General features: G+C 43.1%; 2 protein-coding genes across 7 annotated transcripts in view; one reads left to right on the plus strand and one right to left on the minus strand.

The window, feature by feature from the left end:
• LOC101836689 (alpha-fetoprotein) overlaps window positions 1-20554 on the plus strand; it is a 41394-nt gene extending 20840 nt beyond the window's left edge. The window contains exons 9-14 of the mRNA XM_005068090.4: window positions 101-233; window positions 2653-2750; window positions 5255-5393; window positions 7000-7226; window positions 13207-13339; window positions 19879-20554. Of these exons, the coding sequence (XP_005068147.1) occupies window positions 101-233; window positions 2653-2750; window positions 5255-5393; window positions 7000-7226; window positions 13207-13339; window positions 19879-19947 (799 nt within the window). The 3' untranslated portion in view covers window positions 19948-20554. The remainder of the gene's footprint in view (window positions 1-100; window positions 234-2652; window positions 2751-5254; window positions 5394-6999; window positions 7227-13206; window positions 13340-19878) is intronic.
• Window positions 20555-22720: 2166 nt separating this feature from the next.
• The window catches only part of Rassf6 (Ras association domain family member 6), a 40474-nt gene continuing 35768 nt past the window's right edge, over window positions 22721-27426 (minus strand). For all 6 annotated transcript variants that reach the window (XM_021226055.2, XM_021226054.2, XM_013112046.3 and 3 more), the window contains 3 exons: window positions 26704-26822; window positions 26523-26620; window positions 22721-26430 (listed from right to left, as the gene is read on the minus strand). In XM_021226055.2, coding sequence (XP_021081714.1) covers window positions 26355-26430; window positions 26523-26620; window positions 26704-26822 — 293 coding nt within the window. In that variant the 3' untranslated portion in view covers window positions 22721-26354. The remainder of the gene's footprint in view (window positions 26431-26522; window positions 26621-26703; window positions 26823-27426) is intronic.

The raw sequence follows: 27426 nt of genomic DNA on the forward strand, positions 1-27426 counted from the left end.
TCCATGGTCATCATGGCTTAAGATAAAAACAAAAACAATAAAAAAATCCATGGCCTCTGGGTTTTAATTTTTGTCTTCTCATGTGTCTTATACAATACAGGTTTCTTTATGAATATTCAAGGAGACACCTGGAGTTGGCAGTTCCAGTGATTTTAAGAGTGTACACCACATATAAACATTTACTGGAGAAATGTTGCAAGTTAGAAAATCCTTTGGAATGTCATAGCCATGGGGTAATTTATTTATTTATTTATTTACTCATTTGGGTTTTTCAAGCAGGGTTTCTCTGTGGCTTTGGAGACAGTCCTAAAACTAGCTCTTGTAGACTAGGCTGGTCTCAAACTCACAGAAATCTTCCTGTCTCCGTTATTTATTTATATTTTTGAACATGTTTCTCACTAGTGGTTACAAACAGTGAAAATCTCAGTTCTGTTAGCGCACCCTTTTGTAGCATACATTTGCGTATTTTGGTTAATTACAATTACTGGGCAAGAAGCAGGGTTTCTCCGAAAACCAAGGCCAGACCATCACACACATGCCATAGTGACTTGCCTGTCTCATGGAGTGCTTCATGAGATACCACCAACCCCCACATTGCCACGTGTCCTCTTTGAAGTGCATGCAGACACCAGCTTGGCACAGTAGCAGGGCAGTACAACCTGTTTGGGTCCCATGTCTTGGAAAAGGCTTCCCTTGCAAGCTAGCAATCTGCCTGACCACAGCTCTTGCTATGCGGTTTCCATGGAGATGCTAGAATTCTCATAAGCTGCAGCTTTGATGGTCGGCCACCATGGATTCCCAGGGCCTAGGTAGTTCTGACTTTTGTTTTCTAACCGATGGGTTATACAAAACAGGGACTATCTGGGAAGTACTGGCCTAAGTCTGTAGTCCTAGCACTTGGAAGGCAGAAGCAGGTGGATCTTTCTGAGTTCAAGGCCATCCTGGTCTATAGAGGGAGGTCCAGGAGCTACAGAGAGAAACCCTGTCTCAAAAAACTGAAATAAGTAAGCAAATAAATAAATAAATAAATAAATAAAGGGGAGGGGACACAAAGAGCAAAGGTGTGTCTTTTTGTTTCTGGGCTTAAGCAGACATAGCCAGTATTTCTGTTTCTAGAGAAGTAAATAGGACAATGTGCCCTCTCAAAGTCACAGACTTCTGTGCTGGACAGTTTTATGTCAACACAAACTACAGTCATCAGAGAGGAGAGAGCCTCAACTGAGAAATTCCCTCATAAGATCAGTCTGGGGCTGGAGAGATGGCTGTTCTTCCAGAGGTCCTGAGTTCAATTCCCGGCAACCACATGGTGGTTCGCAACCACCTTGAATGAGATCTGGTGCCCTCTGCTGGCATGCAGGCAGAAGACTGTATATACAATAAATAAATAAATATAATATTTAAAAAAAGATCAGTCTGCAGGCAAGCTAGTAGACCATTTTCTTAGTTAATGATTGATGTGGATAGGCAGGCCCATTGTGTGTGGGGCCACCCCTGGGTTGGTGGTCCTGGGTTCTACAAGAAAGCTGGTTGAGCAAGCCATGGGGAGGAAGCCAGTAAGCAGCACTCCTCCATGGCCTCTGTGTCAGTTCCTGCCTTCTTGTCCTGACTTGCCTGACGATGAATAGTGGAAACACAATCTAAATAAACCCTTCCCTGCCCAAGTTACTTTAGTCATGGTGCTTTATCCTATTAACAGCAACCCTAAATAAGACAGCTTAATCTACAACTGTGGCATCATGCATGGCAGAGGGTAGGCAGCCTTACCATAGCACTCACCTGAATCTCTCAGTAGCCTGGGAAAACAGGCCGTGCTGCAGTTTCTGAGTGCATTCTGTAGATAAGATTAAAGTTCAGAGGGTTAGGCGATTTGCCTAATTTACATCGGGAGTAAAAACATGGATAAGAATAAAACCCAGGCCATCAGCTTACATATCTGAGGAATTATCCCTATGCCAAACACTGCTTGTTAGTATAAAGTAGACTGTGTTGGCTTACTGAAGGGATATGCTCCTGTCCAAGAGCTGAGTCTGCAAGTTACTAATGCCTTCTCACTGGGGTCTATTTCATGGTTCAAGAAAACTTTGGCTTATCTTTAGCTCTGAAAATCCCATTTGGTTCCTTTTGGTGTATATTTGTGACATGTTTAATAGTTGTGACTTCTAATGTTTATATTAGACCATGACTTCTTAGCACACATCTATCTCCATACCTATATATTTTAAGCTTTTATGTGTGTGTGTATATATGTATGCTTCAATTATAAAAATCCTAATTATTAAATGAACCAATGGACACACACACACACACACTGACCAGTCAGATAGATCTATATACTACCTCTCCCTCTTTCATTCTGGCTTGATGAATGATTTGCCTTGTGGTTATAGAATTTGTCATTTAGGTCCGCAAATGAGTTTCCATCACGGTAAGATGAATTCTCAGTCTTGCTGTTCCACTTGTTTCCCACAAAACTTGTGATGCTTTCTTTTTCAGAAAAAAAACATGATTTAAGTTTTTCAAATTCACTAACTGAAAAAAATGGGTGGCTAAGTAAATGTTGTTATTAAACTATTCAGGAAAATGTATTTGTTATCCTAACTAAAGGCACATTGTTGTGACCCTGGAAAAACACTAACAATGTCTATTTTTCAGAAAGAGATGTTCCAAAGAGTGGTCTGTGAAAACCGTGACCGTGTTAAAACTCACTGTGACTTATACCAGAAGTTAGGGGGCCCTGCCTTCCAGGACAGGTATGTTCCTAAGATGGCCCAGATTCATCCTTGACTGTTGGTTAATCCCCATGCTAAGAGCTGTTCAGAGTTTGCACCCACTCTTGAGTTGAGCATTAACCAGCCCTCTGTGCTGATTCAACAGATATTTGTGTAACTTTGGTAGCCCCCATCTTGCTTCCAAGGCCAGTTCCCCAGATGCCCCTGAGATAAGGCAGGTAAACTGGCCTCTCAGGGCCACCATGAACTCTCATACCTGACCATTTACCTTGGGGCTGTGACTGTGACTTAGAGTCAAAGCTGCAATAGAGATTGGCAACAGAGATTGGAATCCAGGATTCCGTGTCACTTTCAAGTCAGGTTTGTCAGGCAAGGCTAGAATGTTGACCATCAAGTGTAGAGCTACATGGATCCCTTAGTTATTTGTCAAAGAGAATGTGAACACCTTGGGTATTGAGAGCCTGGGGAATTCTATTTATCAAGGATTAAGTAATCTAAAAGTAAAGCCCATGCTGGGAATCTCTGAGGTCTTACTAGAATGGTCTATTTAGAAGCACAGTATTAAAGAAAAGTTCAGTTTGATGTAGTATCTCATAATATCGAGCTTGAATTAAATGTCCAAAATAATGGATCACAGAACGTGTCCTGGTTCTTTAAGACAGGGCTTTTGGCTCAGTGCTTTTCTATTATGTTGTGTTCAGTTCCTAATGCCCACTTCAGAACACAACAAAGCTTTTCAGAAGACATTAGAACCCAGGCCTCAGACTCTCCCTGGCTGCTGTAGAAACTGTCTTTCTTCCATGTGCATTTTCTACTAGCAATGCATCAATTAATTTAATTGTTTGTGGCCTTGAACACGGTTCTGTAGTCTTTCTCTTTAAAACCACTTCATGTCTTTCTGTTATCAACCCAACTATCCAAACTCAGGTCATTTTCTTTTTCTTGGGTTGCCAGAGCCAGACTTAAAATAGCTCGATTCCCTGCTGTGACGTTGGGAATCCTCAGTGAATTCTTCTCAAAGAAGTCATTACCTTAAGACATGTTGAAACTGATTTCATATCTAATCCCCCCCAAACCTCCAAAAAACACCCCCCCAAAAAAACACAGTTAATGACTTTCCAAGTCCTCCTATCCTATGCCTGTCACCTGGCTCTTCCAGAGACGTTGTCGTTTCTCAGTTCTGAAGACCTTTCTTCTGGATGCCCTGCCTGGCCCCCTGAAAAGGGAAATAGGTTGTCTTTTATGCACTGTCTGGGAGCTATCATTAGGAACAAAACCTTTCAAGGTAGTATTGAAATACACTAGTTTCTTCTTAATTGAGTAAACATTAAACCAGAATGAGATGTGCATCCCAAATGTGATGTGTGTCCACTAACAGCTTGTAGAAACAGACAGAAGTCACATTCCCCAAACACAGCTAAGCAGAAACAACCTATTCCGCACAATATTTGGTGAGCTCATTCTGAAGATGATTTGACAGTCCCACTTGTCAAAACTCACCCTAGCTTTACCTGCTAATGGTCCTAATTCGCATGAACCAAGTCTCTAGAAATCGACAGGCCCGTCCCCCGCCCCGGCCCCCAAAACCCTTCTTATGTCTTCAAGCAATGAGGAACTTTATAACTTGCAGAAGGGTTCTTCCCGAGGCCAATCTCTCCCCACACCAAAAAGCTGGGAGAAAGGGGAGCTGCTATGTCCCTAGATCCTGGGTCCCCAAAGAAGACATTGCTGCCTTATAGAGTTGATGGAAATGGTTTAAAATGCGTATTGTATGCGCTTCAATGAGGGAGAAATCCATTCAAGGTTTTCTTAAGTGAATGCACTAAGAAAGGGGGAGGGGAGGCAAGTCCTTCCCTCGTTTTGGGCCAGAGACTTGAGCCTTTTTAAAGTTCGGACTTAGCTCACAGCACCATAGCTCTCTGCACCGCCCACACTGTGCTTGTCTTCCCCTGCCATCTGGGGTGGGAGTCCCTGGAGAATGCGAGCTGCTCCACACAAGCCGCTGGGGGTTTCATCACGGCTCCTCCCAGAAACTGCTTAACTCTAGGTCTAATTTTTAGCTCTGAAGGTATCCTTGATTGGTCCAATAAAGATGGGTTAGGATGGAGGCGGGTATGAGTGTGAGGACAATGGCAATTGTGTCTAATTACCCACGGAACAGGGCGGAAGAGGTCATTAAGCCTAGTCTAAAGCCTCGTTCCTCCTACATCAGAGATAATGTCGCATATCGTGGGAAATTGTCAATCAGTGGTTCTCAACCTTCCTAATGCTGCAACCTTTTAATACAGTTCTTCATGTTGTAGTGACCCCCAACCATAAAATTATTTCGTTGCTACTTCATAACTGTAATTTTGCTACTGTTATGAATCAAAATGTGAATTCTGATATTCAGGGTATCCAGGAAACAACCCTTGTGAAAGTTTGACCCCCAACAGGGTCGGGACCCACGGATTGAGAACTGCTGGTGTAGACGGGTATTTGCATGTGTGTATATTACCATGAGTAAGAAGAACTTATTGTTTTAGGCTCACAGTCCTTTATACTAAGAAAGCCCCACAGCTGTCTTCGCAGGAGTTGGTGACATTCACGAGGAAGATGGCAGCGGCTGCCAGTAGATGCTGCCCACTAAGTGATGAGCTGCAATCCACCTGTGTCGAGGATGCGGTAAGTCCACTTGTAAGGCATCTACCATCTGTCTGAAGTTCTGCTCTCCTGTTCCCAGGAATAAACCTCATTTCTGTGAACATATCTATGACCTACCAAGGGGGATTAATAGTCAGTCCTCAGGGGAGACGCTTTCCAGGCAGCTCATGCCAAATGTTTCTAATTAGCAGCAGGGGAGGATTGTCCCCTCTCAAACCTGTGTCATTAGATTCAGAAAACTTTCTCCTGGGTCACTTACAGGAGTCTACTGCTTGGGTTTTAAAGTTGACAAAACTGACTTTGTTAGGAGTTTGAAAGATGCTGCAGATATCTGATGAATGCCCTTGGAACTCATGATGTTTAATGTGTTAATGCCGAAGTATGCTCACTCCCAAGGAGCAACATCTTCCCAGAGCCAGAGATCATTGGTTGTAGTAACAGCCACTCTTTTCCTCGACCAAAGTATTAGAGAGATTGAAATAAAATGGAAGCATTAGTTCACATGAGTTGAAAGGAAGGGCAGGGATGGCCTTGAGTACATTTCCTCCAGGATCTCTGGACAAGAATCACAGTTATAACCATTCCTTCTTCACCATGGAGACTGTCCCTGAACTGCAGGGTGCTCAGACCTCTGAGATTTAGCTTCTAGGTCTCTCAAGACACATGGCCTCAACATTTCTAAATTCTTGTTTAGTGATACTTTTGTTTGTCCTATGTTCACGCTAGACTGTATCCTTTATGTTAACTTGCTAAGCCTTACTTCTAATAAAGCAGTTATTTAATTAAAGATCTGCAGTTATTATCTAGCCCTACCTTCATTTTAACTTAATTTTTCGTTGTTGTTATGGAATCGTGCCTTCCTTGGGGAATTCATCTGATTAGATTCATCTGTTCCTAGAGCCTTGCTTTGGGGAAGTTGTCTTGGTTACTTTTAAAATGGATGAACTCATAATTCAGTGTTTGTGTTGAATGGTTAGAATAACTTCATCCTCGCATACATGAGCGACAGGGTATTTGGGTGGCCAGTGTACTCAGAGAATCACACAAGCAGACACTTGGGTGAGTATTTGTATTGTGAGCACTGGAGTGGGAGCAAGATAAGGAGACAGTTCTAGAAGGGGTCGAGAAAACAAGGGAGATAACGGAAACAGGACCAGGCTCCCTGATCATGCATTTAAACACCCCTGGAGCACCTACTGTGTGTCAGTTCTGCTGTTGGTTGCAGATGTCTGTTACTCAGTTAGAAGACACTGAAATGGAGTTTACAGAGAAGTCTCACCAGCCTGCACATCCAAGTCACACTGGCCGTGTGGCGGGCTTGATGCTGCATTTGGTGGTATTGGGCACGTCTAAGACACTAATCTCATGCTAAAGCAGGTCTATCAGATGATAGAAGAAGGAACCTCGAGCTGACTCAAGTGCACCTCAACCTGACAGCGACATGAAGAGGGAGCATAAGCTGGGCCTCAGTCCACACTGATAACCTTCTGTTTCCCCCAAAGTGAAACCTAGGTGGTGTTAGAACACAGTCCAGCTTGGGGATGCACAGATACAATCTAATTGTCTATGGATAAAAGGATAACAAACACGAACTCACCGCTCTCACTTTGACTCTCGTTTGGAAAAGGCAAAGCTGGTACTTGGAGCTCTGTGCAGAAGACATGATACCAAGCCTGTCAATGCCGGAGTGGGCCACTGCTGCGACAACTCCTATGCCTTCAGGAAGCCGTGCTTTGATGACCTGCAAGTCGATGAAACTTACGTTCCTCCATCTTTATCTTGTGACCAAGTCATCAGCCTTGAAGAGGAGTTGTGCCGCGCCCAGGAGGAGGCGCTCCAAATTGAAAAGCAAAAGTAAGTCTGCTTTCACTTTGGTTTTTGCTACCAACAAGGGGGATGATGTGGAGAAATTTAAGCCAGCTACTGATACTGATACGACTTTTACATAATGAAAACAGCAACTAGGTGTTCTGTTGGAAATCAGATGGAATTAAATGTATTAGACAAATTAGCCAGTATAGCTACTGTGTTGCAATCCCTGCTTGATCAGTTAATGAGAATGAAGCAAATTTTTAAGAAAATATTGGCAGAGGATACATGAATATAATTTCTCCAAAATGTCGAAGTCCAGGCATTAGTGTGGTAGGGTGTTCTATGCAGAAAACCTTCTGTTAAAGAAGTTTGGAAGTGGTTCATTTTCTTTTTCTCCTAGGAAAGAAGCACTACACCCTAGAAATGGAAGTCAGAGGAGCCCTGCAATAAAGCGATCTGTTTGGTTAGGGAGCTGGAAAGATTACTCAGTGGTTAAGAGGGCACACTGTACTTGCAGAAGACCTGGGTTTTGTTCCCAGCAATCCTTGCCAGGGGGTGTCAGTCATAGCCACCTGTATTTAAAGCTACAAGGGGCCTGATGTGCTCATGCATGCACACATAGACACACACACTCACACTAATTAATTAATTATAAGTCTAAAAGGAATCATTTAGATAGCAGAACTTACTAGCATTTTACAGGACTTGTATGTTGAGGAAGTCCTTTGAACTGTTCCATCCGAGTGGGGAATATTACCTCATAGCATGCCCTTATATTCATTTTCAGCTGCCATTGGGAGCAGCTGTTAGGAAGAGCAGGTTTTTGGATGGTAGTAGGAAGTGACAGTTGGTAGCAGTGCAGTACCAATGAATACAAGTCTTCAAATCCTTGATTTCTTTCCGGTTTTGAGGCATGGTCTTGTTGTAGTCCAGGCTGTCCTCAACTCACTATGCAGTCAAGGATGACCTTGAACTACTGATCTTTCTCTACCTCTGGAGTGCTGAGATTATAGGCATACACTAGATTTATGTGATCAACTCTGAACTTTGTGCTTGCTAAGAAAGCACTGACCCATTAGCTACATTCCCTACCCTTCCTTTTCCTCTTGAAATGCAATTCCTGGCACCAAATAAAGCTTTACAGTGACTTACTATAAGACAAGATGTCCCTAGATGCTCACACTACAGTAACTATAGTATATAAGCATTTTCTATGAAGTCAAAGCAGCATGAAATAGGGAGATTTTTAAGTCCTCCCAACACCTAATTGAGTCTCTTTATAAATATTCACAGTTACTGCTGCTTATTGCATCATTAGAAATGTTTAATTATAAGAAACCCATCCTTTTGTTGATTAGAAGTCTGTTTTCTCATCACTTCCCATCACAATTCTACCTCTGAAACTTCAGTGAAAAATTCTTCACAGGCACTCTGTGTTAAGAACACATTCTTTCCATAATGTATATGTTGTGATTATAATATAATTACATCATTTTCCTCCCTCCAATAAGAATGAACTCATTCTTATTACCTGATGGCTAAGTGAAAATGCGATAGTTATTATATTCTTAATCTGTAGTTGGACCTCAAGGGAAAGATGAGAACAAGGATGAACAATGCCTTACAAATTAATATTAGGCCATGGAAATGTATATAAGCCTGTAGTATTTAAGCTAAACACTATACACTAAATATTGGATCTTTCCAGTAAAGGCTTCTGTAAGTTAGTGACAATTAGCCTAGGCTTGATGTGAGACTATAAGAAAGAAGTTAATTTCCCCTTTAGAAACTAGAGTTGCTGCTCTTTGAAGATGTGCCCTGGACATATCTTGGTACCAATTTAAGTTATTACTTCATTAAATCCTCACTGTAAATTCCTGAGGTAGGCAACATCAGTGTATCATTTTAGAAGAAACTAGGAATGAAAAAGTAAAGGCTTACTCTGAGACCACACAACAGGGACAGGAAGCAGACATTGAGGTCATAGAAAACTGAGAAGTAAGAGATAAAAGGAAATAGTAACCAATAGTAACCAGGCTTGCTGGAACAAACCCTGAGTCCTAGCTATTCAGAAGGATTCAGTGAGTTCTAGGCAAGCCTGGGCTATACAGTGAGTTCTAGGCAAACCTGGGCTATGTAGTGAGACTGTCTCAAATCTGAAAAAAATTATAAAAATAAGAAATAAAAGAGGTCTGGGAGATCCCCTAAATTTGGTTGTCAGTGAGGAGGCCTTGGCAATCTGTGGGGCCTCAGGTAGTAGATTAGTATTTATCCCTGGCATAAGAATGGACACATGGGGGAGGGTCTAGGCCCTGTCCTGATGAAATGAGACTCTGGAGATCCCCCATGAAGGGCTTCACCCTCCCTGGGGAGTGAAGTCAGGATTGGGCTGGGGGTTGGGGGGACTGCAGGGGAAGGGAAGGAGGGGAAGGGAAGGAGGGGAGGGGAGGGAGCTGGGATTGACATGTGAAACAAGCTTGTTTCTAATTTAAATTTTAAAAATACGATTAAAAAAGAGGTCTGGGGACATAGCTCAGTGTATACAATGATTATATAGCTGAGTATATACTCATCCTAGGTAAGGCTTTGTCTTTGATCTCCAGTACTGAATAAAAGAAAATAGGTAATAGAAGTTCAAAGAAAAAATTTAAAAGCAATTACAAAACATAATTTGATAGTTAATTTTAAAAAGTATATAAACAGAAGCATTTGTTTTAAATGAAATGATAAATAATTTAACAAACTCTGAATACTGTAGAAACAAAACCCTGGAAACACACTGGAAGCAATAAAGGTTAAATAGGACATAAAAATCTAAAAGGTAAACTAGAAACTGAAGTAGGGAAAATACGAGAGGACTAGAGGCTGCCAAGTCTAGATTGGGGCTGGGGAGCAGCAGGGGACAGGAGAGGTAAGGCAACCCCAGAGGGACTCCCCGTGTGCCTGTGTGGGGTGAGCCTGCCTTGAGGCAGCACAGCCCTCCCACCAGCATCCGCTTTGTAGGAACGGCAGCTTTTGTGTTCGGAGTGGCCAGAGTAACACTGCTCCCCGATGTTCCCGTCCTGAATCTCATTTCCATTCATCCTGAACCCTGGTGGTTGGAGATCCATTCTTATCAGCCACATGCACCAGGGTCATTTCTCCTTGTGACATGGCGAACATCCAAACTCAGCACGTGTGCTCTTCCTCCCTCTACTGGCCATTCTGAGAACTGCACCCAGAAACTCGCTTAGTGGCAGGAGGGAAAGAATGCCCATTGCTTTGGGGGAGGGAAATGAAAGGCATTTCCAGGAGGTGTCAGCTCATTTGGGAGCTCGCAGTTGTGAGTCAGAAGATAGAGGGAAGTGCATATGAGGGGCATCATTATAACGGAAGACTTCATTAGAATAGTCAAGACACTCCCTGATTATTTGCTAGTGTAGGAGAGCTGTGATGAGTGAGATTCTCTCTCTCTCTGTCTCTCTCTGTCTCTCTCTCTCTCTCTGTGTGTGTGTAAGAGAGAGAGAGAGAGAGAGAGAGAGAGAGAGAGAGAGAGAGAGAGAGAGAGAGAGAGAGAGAGGGAGGGAGGGAGGGAGGGAGGGAGGGAGGGAGAGAAAGGAGACTTTGGGTCAAAGAAACATATTTTAAAATGGGTGAAGTGGTCCTACGCCACCACCATCACTGTCACAGATTGTATTTCTTTTGAGACTCATTTGTTGAGTATCTTCAATGTGCCAGGTGCAACGGTAGGCTCTATACTCAGTCTTTTAATACACCATCTGTACCTTGGCTCTCACAAAACCCTTGCAGCACACGTACACAAATGTTCCTCGTATACATGCAGGGTGGACCAGTCAGTGGAGGAACTAACCCACACCATAGTTTATGACCTTACAGAGTTTGCCTTAGCTAATAGAAAGCCCGTCTCCTTAAATTGCGTTGGGACGCTTAATGCCCTAGGCCAGATAGAGGGGCTGCAAACAGATATCTAGAAACAGGGGAGCCTGGTGGTGTAGGCTGCCAAGGTTCGTGATTCGATCTTCTCCAAGGCACCCGTGATGGCTTCTGTGCCCTGAGACTTGAGGTAAAGTCTCTTTGCAGGTTCATTTCAGTGCCACAAGTGATTCTGTGTTAGTAGGAAACTGTATTTTGAGACAAAACCCACCAAACTGCAGTGGGAAAGAATGTTTCTCAGTCTAAATAATCAGTTTGTTACAGTCTGGTAATTAGTATTCAAAGGCGGCATAAACTGACTCGATTATACACTCAAACACAGAGTGTTTCCGTTCAAGAGCATTTTGGGTTAGGTCTAGTTAAGAATGAGGACTGGATATGGATAGAACAGTTGGCTAGAAACACTGTATGTTCTGATTTCTCTATTAAATATTGATTTGTTTTTAGGATAAATGTAACTGTGATCATTATATACATAATCATTTATACACAGACAAACAGAAGAAAAGTGTGTCATTCAAGCACAAGTAGGCAATGCTGTGTTTCAAAAGCCAATCATGTCTTCTGGAAAATTCTGAAGACTGTGTGGACTGTGCTGCTGACAGCCCTTAACTGTCTTAGCCCTGTGTGTCCTCAGGTGGGGGAAGGGTGTTAGTTGGTGGGGAATGTGGGAATTTCTGTGTTCTGAGACAGTGTCTCACTATGTGACTCTAGCTGATCTGGAACTTGCTACGTAGGTCGTGCTGGCGTTGAACTCATAGATCCTCTTGGTTCTGCCTCCCAAACGCTGGGATTCACAGTATGCAGCATCATGCCTGACAGAAGCAGGAATTTGAAGGAAGTGTGCCAGATGGGAGCAGCGCCAAACTGAAAGTTTGCTTTTACTGCTCCGTGCTGGGCGTGCAGGCCACCCCTCCCCAGGGTTTGCAGGACCCTCGGGCACCATTTGAGTTGGAGTTGGGGAGCCAAGAGGGCTACGTTCTCATTACCTTGCTTCCCTCTTACTTCTAGAGCCCAATCTGCTCTGCTGGTGACCACACCCACTGCTGCCCACGACCTGTTCTGTGTCACCCATGTTTGGGACATGTGTGCTAGTGACTAAGAGACAACAAAGAGCAGGAAGCATTCCAGTCTTGCAAACAAAAGTCCCCGTGACCTGCTTGGTTCAGGCGAGCTCCCCATATTGGGACAGCAGGGAGGAGAGCCATGCTTAGACCTGAGTGTCTGGGGACAGAGAAATAGACCGTAGCGTGTCCTCAGCTGTCTTTGTATCTATTTGATGAAAACTATCACAGCCATAAATGGGTATAAAGGCAAATTCTTCAAAGTTCTAAGTTGCTCCTTCTCTGACAGTCTGCACCTGGGTTCAGACAGTAAAGCTTCAGGCTTTCTGACTCAAAGACAAAAATGAGGGTATTATAGAGGTACTAATATTGGGAGATGGGAAACTCTGAGCTTACCTTAGCAAGAATTACAAAATGATCACTAAAGTGATGTGATGTTTATGTTAAGAAGGTAGAATTGGGGCCGGGCATTGGTGGTGCACGCCTTTAATCCCAGCACTCGGGAGGCAGAGGCAGGCAGATCTCTGTGAGTTTGACGCCAGCCTGGTCTACAGAGCAAGTTCCAGGACAGACTCCAAAACAATACAGAGAAACCCTATCTCAAAAAACCAAATAAATAAATAAGTAAGAAGAAGAAGGTAGAACTGCAGGCCAGGCGGTGGTATGGTGCACGCTTTTAATCCCAGCACTCGGGAGGCAGAGGCAAGCAGATCTCTGTGAGTTCCAGGGTCAGCCTGGACTACAAGAGTGAGTTCCAGGATAGACTCCAAAGCTAAAAAGAAATTCTGTCTTGTAAAAACAAACAAAAAGTAGAATTGCAGAAAAATGCTTATAAAAAACGAAGCTAGAGATGAACATGGAGTACACTATGAGGCCATGATGTCACTTTTCAAAATCTCTCACCTGAAGCGAGTGGGAGTGAGGGGAAGACCAGGATGGTCTGCGGGTCTGTCAGTAACACAGCCTGCAGCTGACCTTGCCAGCCCAGGTGCTAACTGCTATCCCCCCTCTTATTTCTGCTTTAGGCTCCTCAGTAACCTCGTGAAGCAGAAACCACAGGCAGCAGAAGAGGCATTCCTGTCCATTGGTGAGGGTTTTATGCAGCTGGTGGAGATGTGCTGCCATGCAGAAACGAGGGAGATGTGTTTTCAAGAAGAGGTATCGTGTCGGGTGTCTCTCAAGTAAACACAGGGAGGCGTGTTGAGTGGGAAAACGCTTTCCCATTGCAACCGAGAGATTAGAAGGAAGCTTGCAGAGCAGACTTCTGGGAGTGGCTGACCATACTATGCCTGGGCTCTGGGTATCTTAATATTTATGTATGTTTGGAGACATTAGAAGAATTAGACATAATAACTATGGCGCAGCATGGGAGGAGATGCCTGCAAGCAAGAGCCGGAGGATGAATTGAAAGCCCATTCTAGTGGTAGAGAAACAGAGTCACTTAAAAATTAGAAATTAGAAATAATTGACACTTTAAACATCTGCTAGAGAAAATTCTGAGTATTTTCCCCTAGGAATTTCTGGGGACACAACCAGGAAGCATCCCTTACTGTTGTTTGACAGCATAAGCTGGGGGTCAGGTAAAAAAGATTTTATTTCCTCAGGGTATGGAACTTCATGAACAGGGGCTGGGGAACACAGAGGACAGACATGGTCAGTGTATGCGGATGTGTGCACACACACACACATGCTAAACTCACACAGACATTCTAAACTCTCTCTCTCTCTCTCACACACACACATACTAAACTCTCTCTCACACACATACACATATGCGCGTGCATGCTAAACCCATCACCAGGAGGCCACTTTTCTATAATTAATGTCATTATAGTGGTCATGTATGTGCTGTTTTAAGTCAAGTATGTGAGTTTTCACAGGACTGTAAAGTTGTGCAAGTTAAATTGCTTAGGAGGCCATAGCATGTGACTCAGCACACTTGTGGGAAGTCTCAGGGAGATGGAATCTCCCTGCAGGAGAGCCGGAGGGACAGCTTGTCTGAGGTCTGGGCTGGAAGATAGACACTCTAGGTAATAGGGTCTGTGTGGGGGCATGTGACTATGTCGTTATAAAAAACAAAAAACAGGTCCCTCTACATTTAGCAAGACAGGCTGGGACTGGTCAGGACCGGAGCTACATTTAGCAACGCTCTCTGAAATATTTTCAAAGATAATAACCTTCATTATGGCTTTGATTACTCTTAGTGGCTCTTTTCTCCTAATTCCTCTGAACTTTACATTTACAGTAAAAGTCAGATCCCTCTCCACAATGAGGTTCTGTCCTGATAGATCCACTATAAGTTGGAATTAACAGTAAGTTAAACATTCATCTAACACAAAACGCAGCACAGCAGGGTTAGCAGGACCATGCACAGTCAAGTTCTGTGTCCTCCTTGGGTGGCTGAGAGGGAACTCTGGCTCACTGCCACTGCCCAGTACCTTGACGGCATAGCATACTCATTACAAGCTTGGGGAAAGATAAAAATTCAAATTCAAATACAAATATGTATGGCTTTTACATAAAGAAAAAAAAGTAAGCTGAACCATCATAAAGTAGGGGCATCTAGACAGTCTATGCAAGGATAGACCAACTGTAGCAGGTTTTTACTTACCAATTATAAAGGTCAAATATAATTCCCTTTTTTCCCTTCTCTTATTCTGTCTGAGATTCCTCCACATTCAAGAGGGTCACAGAAGTTAGCGGAATGCTGTGTTATGCTACCTGAAAGTTGCTAGGACTTTCAGATAAATGCTAACTATATGTGGTAATGCATCACTCTCTCTTGTTTGGTGTGCACTTTCGAGTGATCATTCCAGGCGACGCTTCTCAGGGTTTAATACGTGTAATCTGGAAGGATACTGAAACAGAGTGAGTGTGCTCTGTCCACAGGGCTGTTGACCCAGTAGGTCTGTATGAAGTCCAGCGACTCAATGTTTCTAACAAGTTCCCAGGTGCTGCTGCTGCTGCTGTGGTATGTTGAGGACCACACTTCAGGAACCCCCTTTCCCTCTACCCCTCCCAATAATTCCATAGGTCTGACTTCGACTGAGAAGTCAGAACAAAGGGCAGCAGTAGAAATAAAGAAGCCTCTGGAAAACAACAAAAGAAAATGAGAGACTTTGGGAAATATTAAATACAAGTGTTTAAGACTAGAGTATGTTTTAAAACAAACCTTGTAATGCATAAAGAGGCTTAGTTAGCCAAAAAGGTAGGAATCAACAATGAAAATATTTTGGAATCTTTTCTTTAAAAGTTTATACTTCCGGCTTCTGTATTGGTGGACTGATTCTGGGTTTGACTAGCAACAAGGAACAGGATGTTGGAATGTCCCAACAGTCTTCTGGAGCTGAGATTCCAGGAAAGGGCTCAGCCTGCTGGCCATCTGTGGAGGCTGTAAGAGCAGTAAGGCTAATTGTGGCCAGCACCTGGAAGGCATTTCCTTTGTTTCCTGAGACTGTCAGTTAGGTAAACCTGCTCGGCCTGTTAAAAGAGAAAGTGGGTAAGCTTGAAACCTGCCATTCACCCTAAGGCCAGTGAGAGAAGAAAGCTTTTTTTAGAAAGGATAGAAGATAGACTGTAAGATGTAACCCCATAACCAAAGAAAAATTCTAAGAAAGAGGAGATGAGCCAAAGTCAGTGTCAGAATGCTGGCAAGAGAAGAAAACACGGAGGCGAGACAGTTGGGGAGCAGGTCTGTTTTGTGTGATGAAGATGAAACAGCCGAGTGTGTAGAGCCTCCCCCATCTGCCTGTACCCCATGCCGAATCTAGATAGCCCAAGGAAGACTTCAGAGTTCAGGAAACAAGGGGAGTCCAGGCGTTAGCAGGCACATGGAGAACATTCTCTTTGCAGAGATTCTTTAGTCTGATCACATGCAGTCTTCTATGATGTTTATCACCTCACCAAATGTGAGAATCGATCAAAGTTTGAGTGAGTTAGCAGAAGTTCAGTGTGGTGATCTGTGGTTGCTACTCAACATGGAATGAATAAGAAAGGTTACTTTTTGCCCTGAGATGCGACTTAACACAAGTTAATGCAGAAAGAAGCAAGGATTTTAGAGGTCTAGACTCACTACGTGATTAGTCTCCCCAGCTTAATGAATCTACTGTCAAAGCTACTGCAATTGTAAGATATAATTATGAAGAAAAAACGATGATCTGATTAAGCAGGATTATTAGCTAAATACATATTGATCGGGCCACACTGAGTTACTGGCCCCAGTTTCTTTTGATCAATTACATAAGTTTGAAAATTAAGTAACACATGCTGTGGTTCATAACAATTAAAGAGGAGCAGGGCAAATGCCCCATTTCTCAGAGACAAATCATTTTAAGTCTTTCCATCCTCTTGTGATTACAATGTTGGAATAATTTCAAGAAATATTATCATCACTTAATTAACATAGTATACTTACACTCACTTTGCTTACACCTGTAGTCCATCTCTATCTCTGTCTGTGTCCTTTCTTTCAGTTAAAGTTTTATTAGTTCACTAATTGGTTATTTTCAAGTTTTTGGTCTTTCAGCTTTACCCAGCACCTAATGATTCTCCTAAACTTAATTAGCATGTCTAAGCATCCTTGGTTTCCACACAACCCTCCCATCTTGTAATGGTGGGAAGTCTTAAAGGTGAGAAAGGAAGGAAACCATTCTGTTCACATTGCCTGGGTTAAAGAACCTGCTTTGTAGGCCGGGAGGGGGTGGTGCACGCCTTTAGTCCCAGTATTCGGGAGGCAGAGGCGGTAGGATCTCTGTAGGTTCAAGGCCAGCCTGGTCTACAGAGTGAGTCCCAGGACAGGCTCCAAAGAGGAACTCTGTCTCGAAAAACAAACAAGCAACAATAACAACAACAACAAAAGAACTTGCTTTGTAACCAAAACCTGTATGCTCTTGGTTAACAGGCTGAGACTAAAGTAGTCTATTTGATGGCAGATTTCCTGAAAATATTATTCGCAGTAGCAGGCCAGGCTGCTGAGAGTCACCAATTTCTCCCATTATCTCTCAAAAGAGACATTACAGTGAAGTCATGTCTCTTATAGTCTATCATTGACAACATAAAATCACGCCACATCTGTTTGGTTTTACAATTTTGAATTATAGTTTCCTGATACTTCCATCCTTTCTGAGAGTATTCAATTACCCTTTTCCCGTGCTCGCAAAGCATAAAGCAACTACTTTTTAAAATCATTTTTTATTTTAAAAACAATCTTTTCTCATTTTACCAATCCCAGTTCCTGCTTCCTCCCCTCCTCCTCCTACCTCCTTCTTCCCTCTATCCCACCCCTCATCCACTCCTAAGAGAGGGTAAGGCCTCCCATGAGAAGTTAACAAAGTCTGGCACCTTACTTTGAGGCAGGACCAAGGTCCTCCCCCACTATATCTAGGCTGAGCAAGGCATCCCTCCATAGAGAATGGGCTCCAAAAGCAAGTTCAACTGCTAGGAATAAACTCTGGTCCCACTACCAGTGACCCCACAGACTTCCCAAGCCACTTCTGTCACCCACATTCACACACACACACACACACACACACACACACACACACACGCACGCACGCACGCACGCACGCACACACGCACGCATGCACACGAGCTTAGGGCCTCACTTATGGCCCCACACATAGTAGGTAAGTTCTCTACCACTCATTGATGTTTCCAACTTCTGTTTTACTTTTTAAAATGTTTTCTACAGGGTGTCACTAAGTCGTTCAAATAGGTCTTCAACTTGTAATCCTCCTGCCTTAGGTTCCTGACGGCTGGCCTTGCCGGCTTGGGTCACCACAGCTGACAGTAGCATTTTTCAAAGATTATTTTCTCCACATATTTGCACAGTACTTTTGCTGCTCTGCCAGTAGAGATTCTTTGTAAGTGATAGGGCTAAGTTCCGGCTAACTCAATGAAAACAAACTTATTGAGAGGGCATTCGGAGCTGTGAGACTCTGGGAAGTCATGTGGTTAATGCTAGTAAACTCCAGTTCTTGAGAGGCTGAATCAAGAACATCCAGGTCCAAACCAGCCTCAGCCGCAGGGGCAGGGCTGCCCCATCTGAGAAATGGAAAGTGGGGTGGGCAGGTTAAGCTGCTGGGTGCAGCCCCACGCCAGCACAGAGCGGCTCGGCTCAGTGACTCGGGTCTTTTGCTGATGCCACATTCTTTCCCATTGCCGTTCAAGCTCCTAGGTCCACGGTCACATTCAGGCTAGTGTTAGTCACAGTTGCCTTATGTTTAACTCAGACTGATGACCAGGTGTTAATGTTGTCTGTGCTATTTTATTTCTTAAATAATTGATGGGATTTTATTTTTCTGTAGTCCTGTATTGGGATATCAGAAGAGATGGAAACCATGTTTATTCCTGTTTTATTTTTGCTTTGGGGTGTGCTATGTGCGTGCTCACACACGCAGAGGCCACAGGAGGATATTGTGTGTTCTGTTCTATTACACTCTGCCTTGTTCCTTTGAGCTCATTGTTTGGGTGAGGTCAGCTGGCCACCCAGGCCTAGGGATTCTCCTGTCTCTGCTTGCCCATTTCTGCTTGCCTGTTGTTTCTGCACTCATGCGTTGGGGCTGTGACAGGCTTGCACAACCACTCTCTGCTTTTACCTGGGGTGGGAGTCCATACCCAGGACCTCATGCAAGTCCCCTTACCTGCTAAACGATCTTTTCAACTCTAAACATTTCTTAAAAGGGAGTCTGCAAACTGTTATGTTCAGGGAATGTACAGAATGAAGGATTGATAACCATGTCACAAGGGGTATGAGGCGGGAGATGGGTAATTAGTGCTCATCCCAAATGCTGGTGTTGGTATGCTTAGCCGTCTGCAGCAGGCTAGCTTCAGAGAGGCTGAGGAGGGGAAACCTTGACAGTGTGAGGAAGGGACCTCTTTCCCTCCTGTTTTCTGTGTCCTCCATTCCATCATAGGAGCTTGCTTTTTTTTCCTTTTTTTCTTTAGAAAGGGTGTCATCCCACAGCTCAGGCTGCCTTGGAACAAGGCCAACCTGGAGTCACACTGATCCTTTTGTCTTAACTGTCTGGGGTTGAAAGCCCTGGTGAAACTGCACTTTCTTCTTCTTCTTCTTCTTCTTCTTCTTCTTCTTCTTCTTCTTCTTCTTCTTCTTCTTCTTCTTCTTCTTCTTCTTCCTCTCTCTCCCTCCCTCCCTCCCTCCCTCCCTCCCTCCCTCCCTCTCTCTCTCTCTCTCTCTCTCTCTCTCTCTCTCTCTCTCTCTCTCTCTCTCTCTCTCTCTCTCTCTCGCTTTGCCTCAGGCCATGTGGTTCTCATTGCAGGGACTTCTTCACTGTTTGACAGCCTTTCTGGGCTCAGGACATAGCTATGTAGCTTCCTGATGGAGTGTTTGCTTAGCGTGTGCCATGTGTATTTGTGCATGTGGATGTGTGTGTATATGAGTGTGTCTGTACATGTACATGTGCATTATCCTGCAGCAAAAGAGCCTGACCCTCTTGAGAAGAGATGACAGTTTTTCAGATCTAATGTCCTGAAAGTAATAAAGGACTTGTAGTTAACTGGGTCTTTAAGTTAAGAAACTGGGCATGTTGGGAAATCTCACACCCAGAGGAAGGGGCATAATGAAGCTCCCTCAGGCATCCAACATGGAAGGTTGAAGACATTTCTGTTTAGGGACCAGGACCATGGTAGTTTTGACTTCTCTTTCCCAATCACAGGTTTACTTATTCATTTTTCCCTAGGGACTCCAACTGATCAGGAGGTGCCAGCTCCTCTTAGAGACTGAGTCATCGCAAAGAGTGCCCATGTAGGATAATCACTGAGATTGGCAGTATGGAAGATAACAGAGTGTCTTCTCATCGGCTCAGTGTTGGAGAAGAACACCGGCTGGTCCACACCATCTTTCCTTTCCCAGATCAGCCCCTCCAGGCTCTCCCACACAAGTTCTGCCTCTCAAGAGCAGTGGCAGAGGCATGAACCCAAACAATATTCAAGGTCTCCAGCCCATTTAATGTGTAGGCACGTCTGCTGGGAACCGGCTGCTGGGCCCCCACAGTGAAGACTTCAAGGTCAACATGGAGCGGTCTGTACCACTTCTGAGAATGACTGACTGTTGATGAACTGAGGGAACGATGCTAACAAAATTACCTCCATGATGGGTTCTGACTCCTACTCTCCTGTGTGTTTGTGATGTTGACATTGCCAGCCATGGCTCCTAATATATTTGTATTAATTTGAGCATTATTGGGTGACTACTGCTTTCTCTGGAAATTCTAATGAAAATGATGCAAAGGACTTATAATTGGGTCTTTAAAACTTTTTCTATGATTGTTTTATATAATTAAAACAGTATTAGTTTAGTGCTTATTAAATAAGTGGAGTATTTTGAATGGGGAAATAGAAAACTTTAAATTCTAATTATGATTCTCTTTATTTAATTGTACATTGTTTTTTTTCCTGTTCCAGAGTTATCAGTATTTATACATGTTAGTAACATTCACATTTGTTGAACATCCTATGCATTCAATGCACTTTGTAAACTACTGTGGTGGCGACTGGAGAGATGGTCCAGCTGCTAAGAGGACAAACAACTCTCTTAGAGGACCCAAGTTTGGTTTCCCGCACCCACATCTAGCAGCTAGCTCATCGTTGCTGTGACTGGAGTTTGGAGGATATCTTTTTCTGGCCTCTATGGGGAATGTTCTCACATATGTGCCTGTGCACCTGCATGGCACACACACACACACACACACACACACACACACACATACTTATAACACAAAGCTACTAATGAGTTGGTATAAGACAATCGATTCAAAGCATTGAGATAAAGGCATGGGTCACATGTTCAGTGTTTCAAAAGTGGAGCAAATGATCACAGTGCACAGGAGTTTGAGACCACCCACTGTCACAGAGACCACGAAAGGTCACCGAAGGACAGAGTCTTACTTAGAACTAGACAACAAGAATGGCTTCAACAGCTGGACAAGTAGTGAAGACACTTCAGAGAATGTGAGAGATCCATTTAGCTGTGGCTTTTGTATCTTGTTTTCAGTCTTGAGTGTGTGTGTGTGTGTGTGTGTGTGTGTGTGTGTGTGTAATGTGAGAGATCCATTTAGCTGTGGCTTTTGTATCGTGTTTTCAGTCTCGAGTGTGTGTGTGTGTGTGTGTGTGTGTGTATTTGCGTTTGTGTGCGGGCACATGCAGGCCATGGCACATGTGTGGCAGTAAGAAGACAAACTCAGCTGTTGGCTGCCACCTTCTGCCTTGTTTGCCACTGTGTACACCAGACTAGCTTGCCCATGAGATTCCCAGGACTCTCCTGTCTCACTTACATCTTGCCCTGGGATTCCAGATGTCCATCATGACATCTGGCTATGCATGCATTCTGGGGATCTGAACTCAGGTCTTCAGGCTTTCAGAACAAGCATTTTACCCACTGAGCCACCTCCTCAGCCCAGTTTGATTGGCTGTAAGACAAAAGTAAAGCAGGTGTGAACAGTCAGGCCTAATGGAAGGTAGGGCTGCAATGGGCTGTCCATGATACATGCTAACTTAAATGTAATGGATACTTTCCCCCAATACCTCTTACATGCAAAGCACCAACATTTGCACATGGTCTTCACATTGCTCTCCTGCCTTTGTAGAGTCTGGTCCTATGATTTTCCCTGACTGTGGAGTGAAGAAACTTCACACTACTATATCAAACAGGTGCGGGTGTCTTTCCTTATCATCAGCCCCTAAACAATATAACAGCTATTTACTTATCATTTACATTGTCCTTATGATTACATTACATTGTCCTAGTAAACAATCTGTAGTTATAGGTCAGCCAGAGATGGGCTAAAGTATCGGGGAGGCTGTAAATTACATGCTAATTGTCCTTTTCATAGGATGTATTTTAGCATCTTTAGATGGCGATGTCTGGGCAGGGTCCCGGAACCAGTCTCCTAGAATTCACTCCTAATGGCCATCGTTCAACTTCTTGCTATTTCTTCTGAGTAAGATCTTAGCCTATTTCCTAGCCTCTGCAAGGCTTACTTTCCTCATATGTGCAATGGAATTCAAAGAATAGTTGCAAGGGAAAAGGCAAATGCTACCAGGCTTTGCTAATCAAATACTGATTGATGTCAGTGGCTCAACCTCACTGGCATTAGATGCTGCTGAGTGTAAAATTGGATGTCAGTAAAGATTTTTGCCTTACTAATTACACCCTATCACGTTTCCCATACACATGCTCCAACTATTAGTTACCCCTCTTGTCTCTCCTTCGTCGGCTGCAAGTGGAGTGCCCTCCCTTTTCTCAGACCAATGTGTAGCCTGCACCTAGATTCCACAGTAATGCTGGCTAACTAAATACTTCAGAGTCCTGAGATAATAAAATATATTTTGGAGGTGTTTTTTGTGGGGGGGCAGTTGATGTTGAGTTTAGCAAAGTTTCCATGTGCACAGTAGAGTTCATAAGAATATTTTAGATAATTAACTAATTCTTGAATTGAGCACATTCTATGTACAACAAGGCATGGCATGAAGTACAAAAAGTAGAAAGATAAATGCAATAGACTCTATGACTGATAACCATAGTGGGATATCCAGGATTTTATTTTAATTAATATGTAACTGACAACGAAATATCTGGATCACCCCAAGCAAGGAAAAACTCCTTTGACAAAGTTTATGGTCAGGCATTATGCAAAAATAGCTGAAATAGATTTGGCCTTAGAAACTGTACGTTAGTAATATAGGGTTATGTAACAGTCTTAGCATTTAGCCACACAACACAGCGAACATTTACTTCACAAAGTTTCTGAGGACCAGGAATCCAGGACAGATTCTAATGGGTTTTCTGGCTCAGGGTCTCTCAGAAGTTGCATTCAAGCTATTAGGTTGAGTACTGGCTTTTGAAGACTTGTCTGAGGCCTAGGAATTCACTTCCGAGACGGGCGTGGAGCAAGGAATAGCCGCTATTGGGAGGAGAGGCTCCCGGTAGAAAGGCTCAGTGCTGGATCTAACAGGCTTTTCCCATGGCCGCCCAGACCATCATAGACATAAGGAAGTGCCCCAGAGTAACTTTGAAGAAGCCTCAGCAACTCGGTGATCAAATCTCAGGAGTCACACGCTCTCCCCTCTGCTTTGCTATGTTCCTCGGAATTTCCAGATGCCGAAAGAGTGGATGTTTAAAAGTTGTTGTCTTGGAGGCATGATAATAAGCATGAGATGTGATTGACTTTTCCAGTTCAATCATTTCACATCCTAGCCTACAACATCACGCCAGGTGCCATATGGCTATACTTGCTTTTCCATTAAAAATAAAAGGCAGCCATTTGTCCAGCTGACTTGCAGAAAGATTAAGGAGGACAGACAGGAAAGATGTTTTAAACCACACAAAGGTAAAGTCAATGCCTTATTTTAGTAATTACAAAATATTTTACATCTAGTAGGAATCTATTCCTGCATGGATGTAAGCAGGAATCTAGTGGAATCTATCCACTCTTTGTGGATAACTTTCATGTGACACATTTTTCTCTTTTTTGATTGAAAAATTAATACATCACTGTATAATATTTAATAAATATAAAAATTAGGGATACACATGACTTGTTTTTGGTTTGTGAGTGGATATACAATATTAGTATGTAGACACACAAGTAAATACTCATCCACAAATCTAATGGATGGGTATTTTTACAATATATTTTTATATTAATAAGGAGACTTTAGCTCTATTATTAAAATATAATTTTAACGACTATAGCAGTCTGAGCAAATATTTCTTTCCTTTTACATAATTTTTTCCTGTTTTTATACATTTAGACTTTTTACTACCTTTGGTCAGTATAAACATCAGGGTAATAAACAATTTTGAAAAAAAGCTTTTTGTTTCTGATGTCCACATCGTATTTTACAAGTAGAATTATAAGGTTAAATTTTACAACTAACTTGTGTTCAAAGAAAAACAAAATCCATTTGCTGAAGCACACATCTCCACTACATGTCAAGCAGTTTAGTCTTTGCTAATGTGCCAGTTTTGCTGACATGCCAGTTTTTATTTTCACAGCCCCGTGATAGCCCTGTGTGTGAGGAGGGTAGGCCCCTGTAAGGCTTCCTTCCCAGCTTGTACAATATCACCTATTACCAGCAGAGGGCGCTAGAAAAGCATTGCCGTCTTCGCTGCCTCCTGGCTCTTCAACACTCTGCCTCCAGGGGTTTCTCCAAAGCTAGCTGCCAGAGTCGTGCAGCTTTCTCTCCCTGTTTGTTCACCTGACCTTCTTCCCCAGCTTTTGACTCAGACAAGTGCAGACTGGATCCTTAGTCAAAGTCACTGTGTCTACATTTTCTCTTCACCTCCACAAACGCTCATGTGCCAGGTACCCATTAGAGGTCTCATCCTGTTTTTAATGTTGCTGTCCTATCATAACTTAATAATTCTTCAGGCTAAACTTTGCCTATATTACCAGTTTCTCTCTACTGACCTGAATTGATGAACGAAGACGCGATACTTTGCATACACTTAGTAGTTGTATGCAATTTCTCTTCTGTGAGTTTTCATAGCATCTTTCTTTTTCTGTGTAAGTCTTGCTGAGTTTTGTATGCACTTCGTAGACACCACACACACACACACACACACACACACACACACACACACACACACACACACACACACACGAGTTTTGAGAGGGGGCTTTATTCTGGGGCACAGGTTGGCCTGGAATTTACTACATAGTCCAAGCTGGCCTGGATTTGTAGTAATCTTCTTTCCCTGGCTGCTGAGTGGTGAGATTAGAAGGATATACCACCATACCTGGATGGGTTTTCAACATACTTTGCTCTTTTGGTCCATTTTTAGTGAGATGAAATTGTGCCTTTCTTGATTGATAGGCAAAGCTTTAGAAATACAAGACTTTGTTTCAACCGGTGAGGGAGACTTCCTGGGACAGACATACCACTACACTGTCACCCTGTTCAGGTTCTGGGGATGGAGAATGGATAGCTTATCATTACAACTGTTGCACAATTTAAAGCTGATGATACAACCTTACCTTAGTACAGGTAACATGATTGAACAGTTTCAGATAAAGAGTTCAAATGGAAGTAGTTTGGGGATAGGAAAATATTGATTAAAACTCACGCTAATAAAGAGTTCACAAATAAAACCCATCATATTTTTTTTCCAAGTGGGATTAGCAGATCTGTGAGTACCTCGAACGTGTCTTACACAGCAGCAAGAGTTCTGTGAGGCCTCTCCTGGCTCAGGTACAGCAATCACCAGCAACAACTCAGTATTTGTGGTCAAATCTTGTTCTATGTAGTCTGTGATACATTTGTTTGCAAAGATAAAGAAAATGAATACGACCAACTTTTAAAACACTTAAAATCAGCTTGGAAGTTATCAGTAGAAGTGTGTGTGGGGGGGTAGGGGGTGTTACCACACAAATGAAGGGTCCAGGTTGAGAAAATCAGAGTTTAGTTTTCCATTTTTTAATTTTTTTTATTTCTACGTGTATGGATATTTGGACATGTGTGTGCAGTGCCCACAGAGGTGGGTGTCAGATCCTCTAGGACTGGGCTTGTAGATGGCTGTGAGCCACCGCATGGGTGCTGGGGAATCGAGCCGAGGTCTTCTGAAAGAGTAGTCAGTGCCCCTATCGGCTTAGCCATTTCTGCAGCCCTGAGTCTCAGTTTCTTTAGAGTCCAAAATCATCTTATTCCCAAAGGACAGAGAGCGCTGATACTGCAGGGTTAAATATCATCAACCCTTGTAAAGAAACTTCTAGGTTTTATACAGATGCACCATTGTTCACAGCCAATTCAGGTCCTTGATGGCTTGAGAATGTGTGTCTCCTTGACATCAAGAACTGGAAGTGTTGATTTCCAAACATTTATGAGTCAGCAAATGTCTCAGTTCTTTTAAGAGTGCAAGATAAAACAAGTTTAAACCACATGATATTAGCAGAGGCCACTTTGAGTTCACTAAAGAATTTGCTACAAATGACATTTGGAATACACAGTATCCAGGCTTCCTTCAGCTACTGAAGTCCACTCTTGCCTTCATCCAACTCTGAGCTATAGCCAACCTCATCATTTCAAAGAGGAAGCAGGCTCTTTGGCATTCCACAGCTTCAAGGTCATGCGTATCAGAGCGCAGAGGCAGACTGTCACCCGGATGTGCCCTCCCCAGCTCTGCTGAGGTGCGCAGGCTAGCGTAGGTGCGGTGCCTCTAGACTGTGGTCTCTGTTTTTGCTGCCTGTTTACTCTGAAGACACTTCAGGATAAAGGCCCTTTCGGTATTGAATCTGCAAAGGAGAAGGAGAACGTGAAAAATTGGGTGCCGGGCGCGCACTATGAAAGGATGAAATAGCGTGCCAGGCGCGCGCTCTCGACTTACTTCGCCATTATTCTTTCAGTCTCTCTTTTCTCTTCTTCATCTAATCTTTGAAGAATGGATTCCAAGAAGGAAAACTGAAAATTAATGTACTGCGCCACCTGAGAAGGGAAAGAGAAGGCATGAAAGAAATGCTGAGTCAGAGGGAGACGCGAGGGCACATGGCGGCTATCGGTGTCCATACATCACTGCTAATCTCTTCTGTATCTTTATCCATGAGGAAGATCCGAGCATTGCTGTTGGATGGTCCTTGTAGAAGTCTCTGCAGCAGCGGGACATCAGTCTTCTTTAGCTTCCTCTGCTCTGCAAATGAAAAGGAGCAAACCACAGTAAGAGTTAACCCTAGAAAACAAACAAACAAACAAACAAAAACCAACCAACCAGCCAAACAGACAAACAAAAAACCCTAGGGGAGTCATGCCCCATTATCCATGCTGGATATGTTCCCAGACCATAAGGGACACATGTGACATTGTAGACGGTATGTAATCCCGTATATCTGTTTGTTCTATACACATACATTTATACATATCTATGATAAAGCTTGATTTATAAATCAGCCATAGTAAGAGGGTAGCATCACTAGTAACAAATAGAGCAACCACAGAATATTCTAGTAAAGCGGTCAGCGTTACTGCCTTTGTAGTTTGAGGCCATTACCAAAAGGAAAGAAAGAAGCATGATTTGAAGACTAACAGCATGGTGCCTCAACACTTGATCTGATAACTAGGCTGACACTAAGTGACAAGTGGGGAGGTTGTGTCTACAGTGTGGATACAATGGACACGTGGATGTTCACCCCAGGGAGGGGGAGTAAAGGACAGCACAAGAATTTATCACTGTTCTGATGGTAGACTACTTACAGCCTATCAATTGTTCTTCCTGGAAAAGTCCATTCAATATTCTT

The sequence above is a fragment of the Mesocricetus auratus genome, unplaced genomic scaffold, assembly GCF_017639785.1.
Source record: "Mesocricetus auratus isolate SY011 unplaced genomic scaffold, BCM_Maur_2.0 Super-Scaffold_100006, whole genome shotgun sequence".
NCBI classification, from domain to species: domain Eukaryota; kingdom Metazoa; phylum Chordata; class Mammalia; order Rodentia; family Cricetidae; genus Mesocricetus; species Mesocricetus auratus.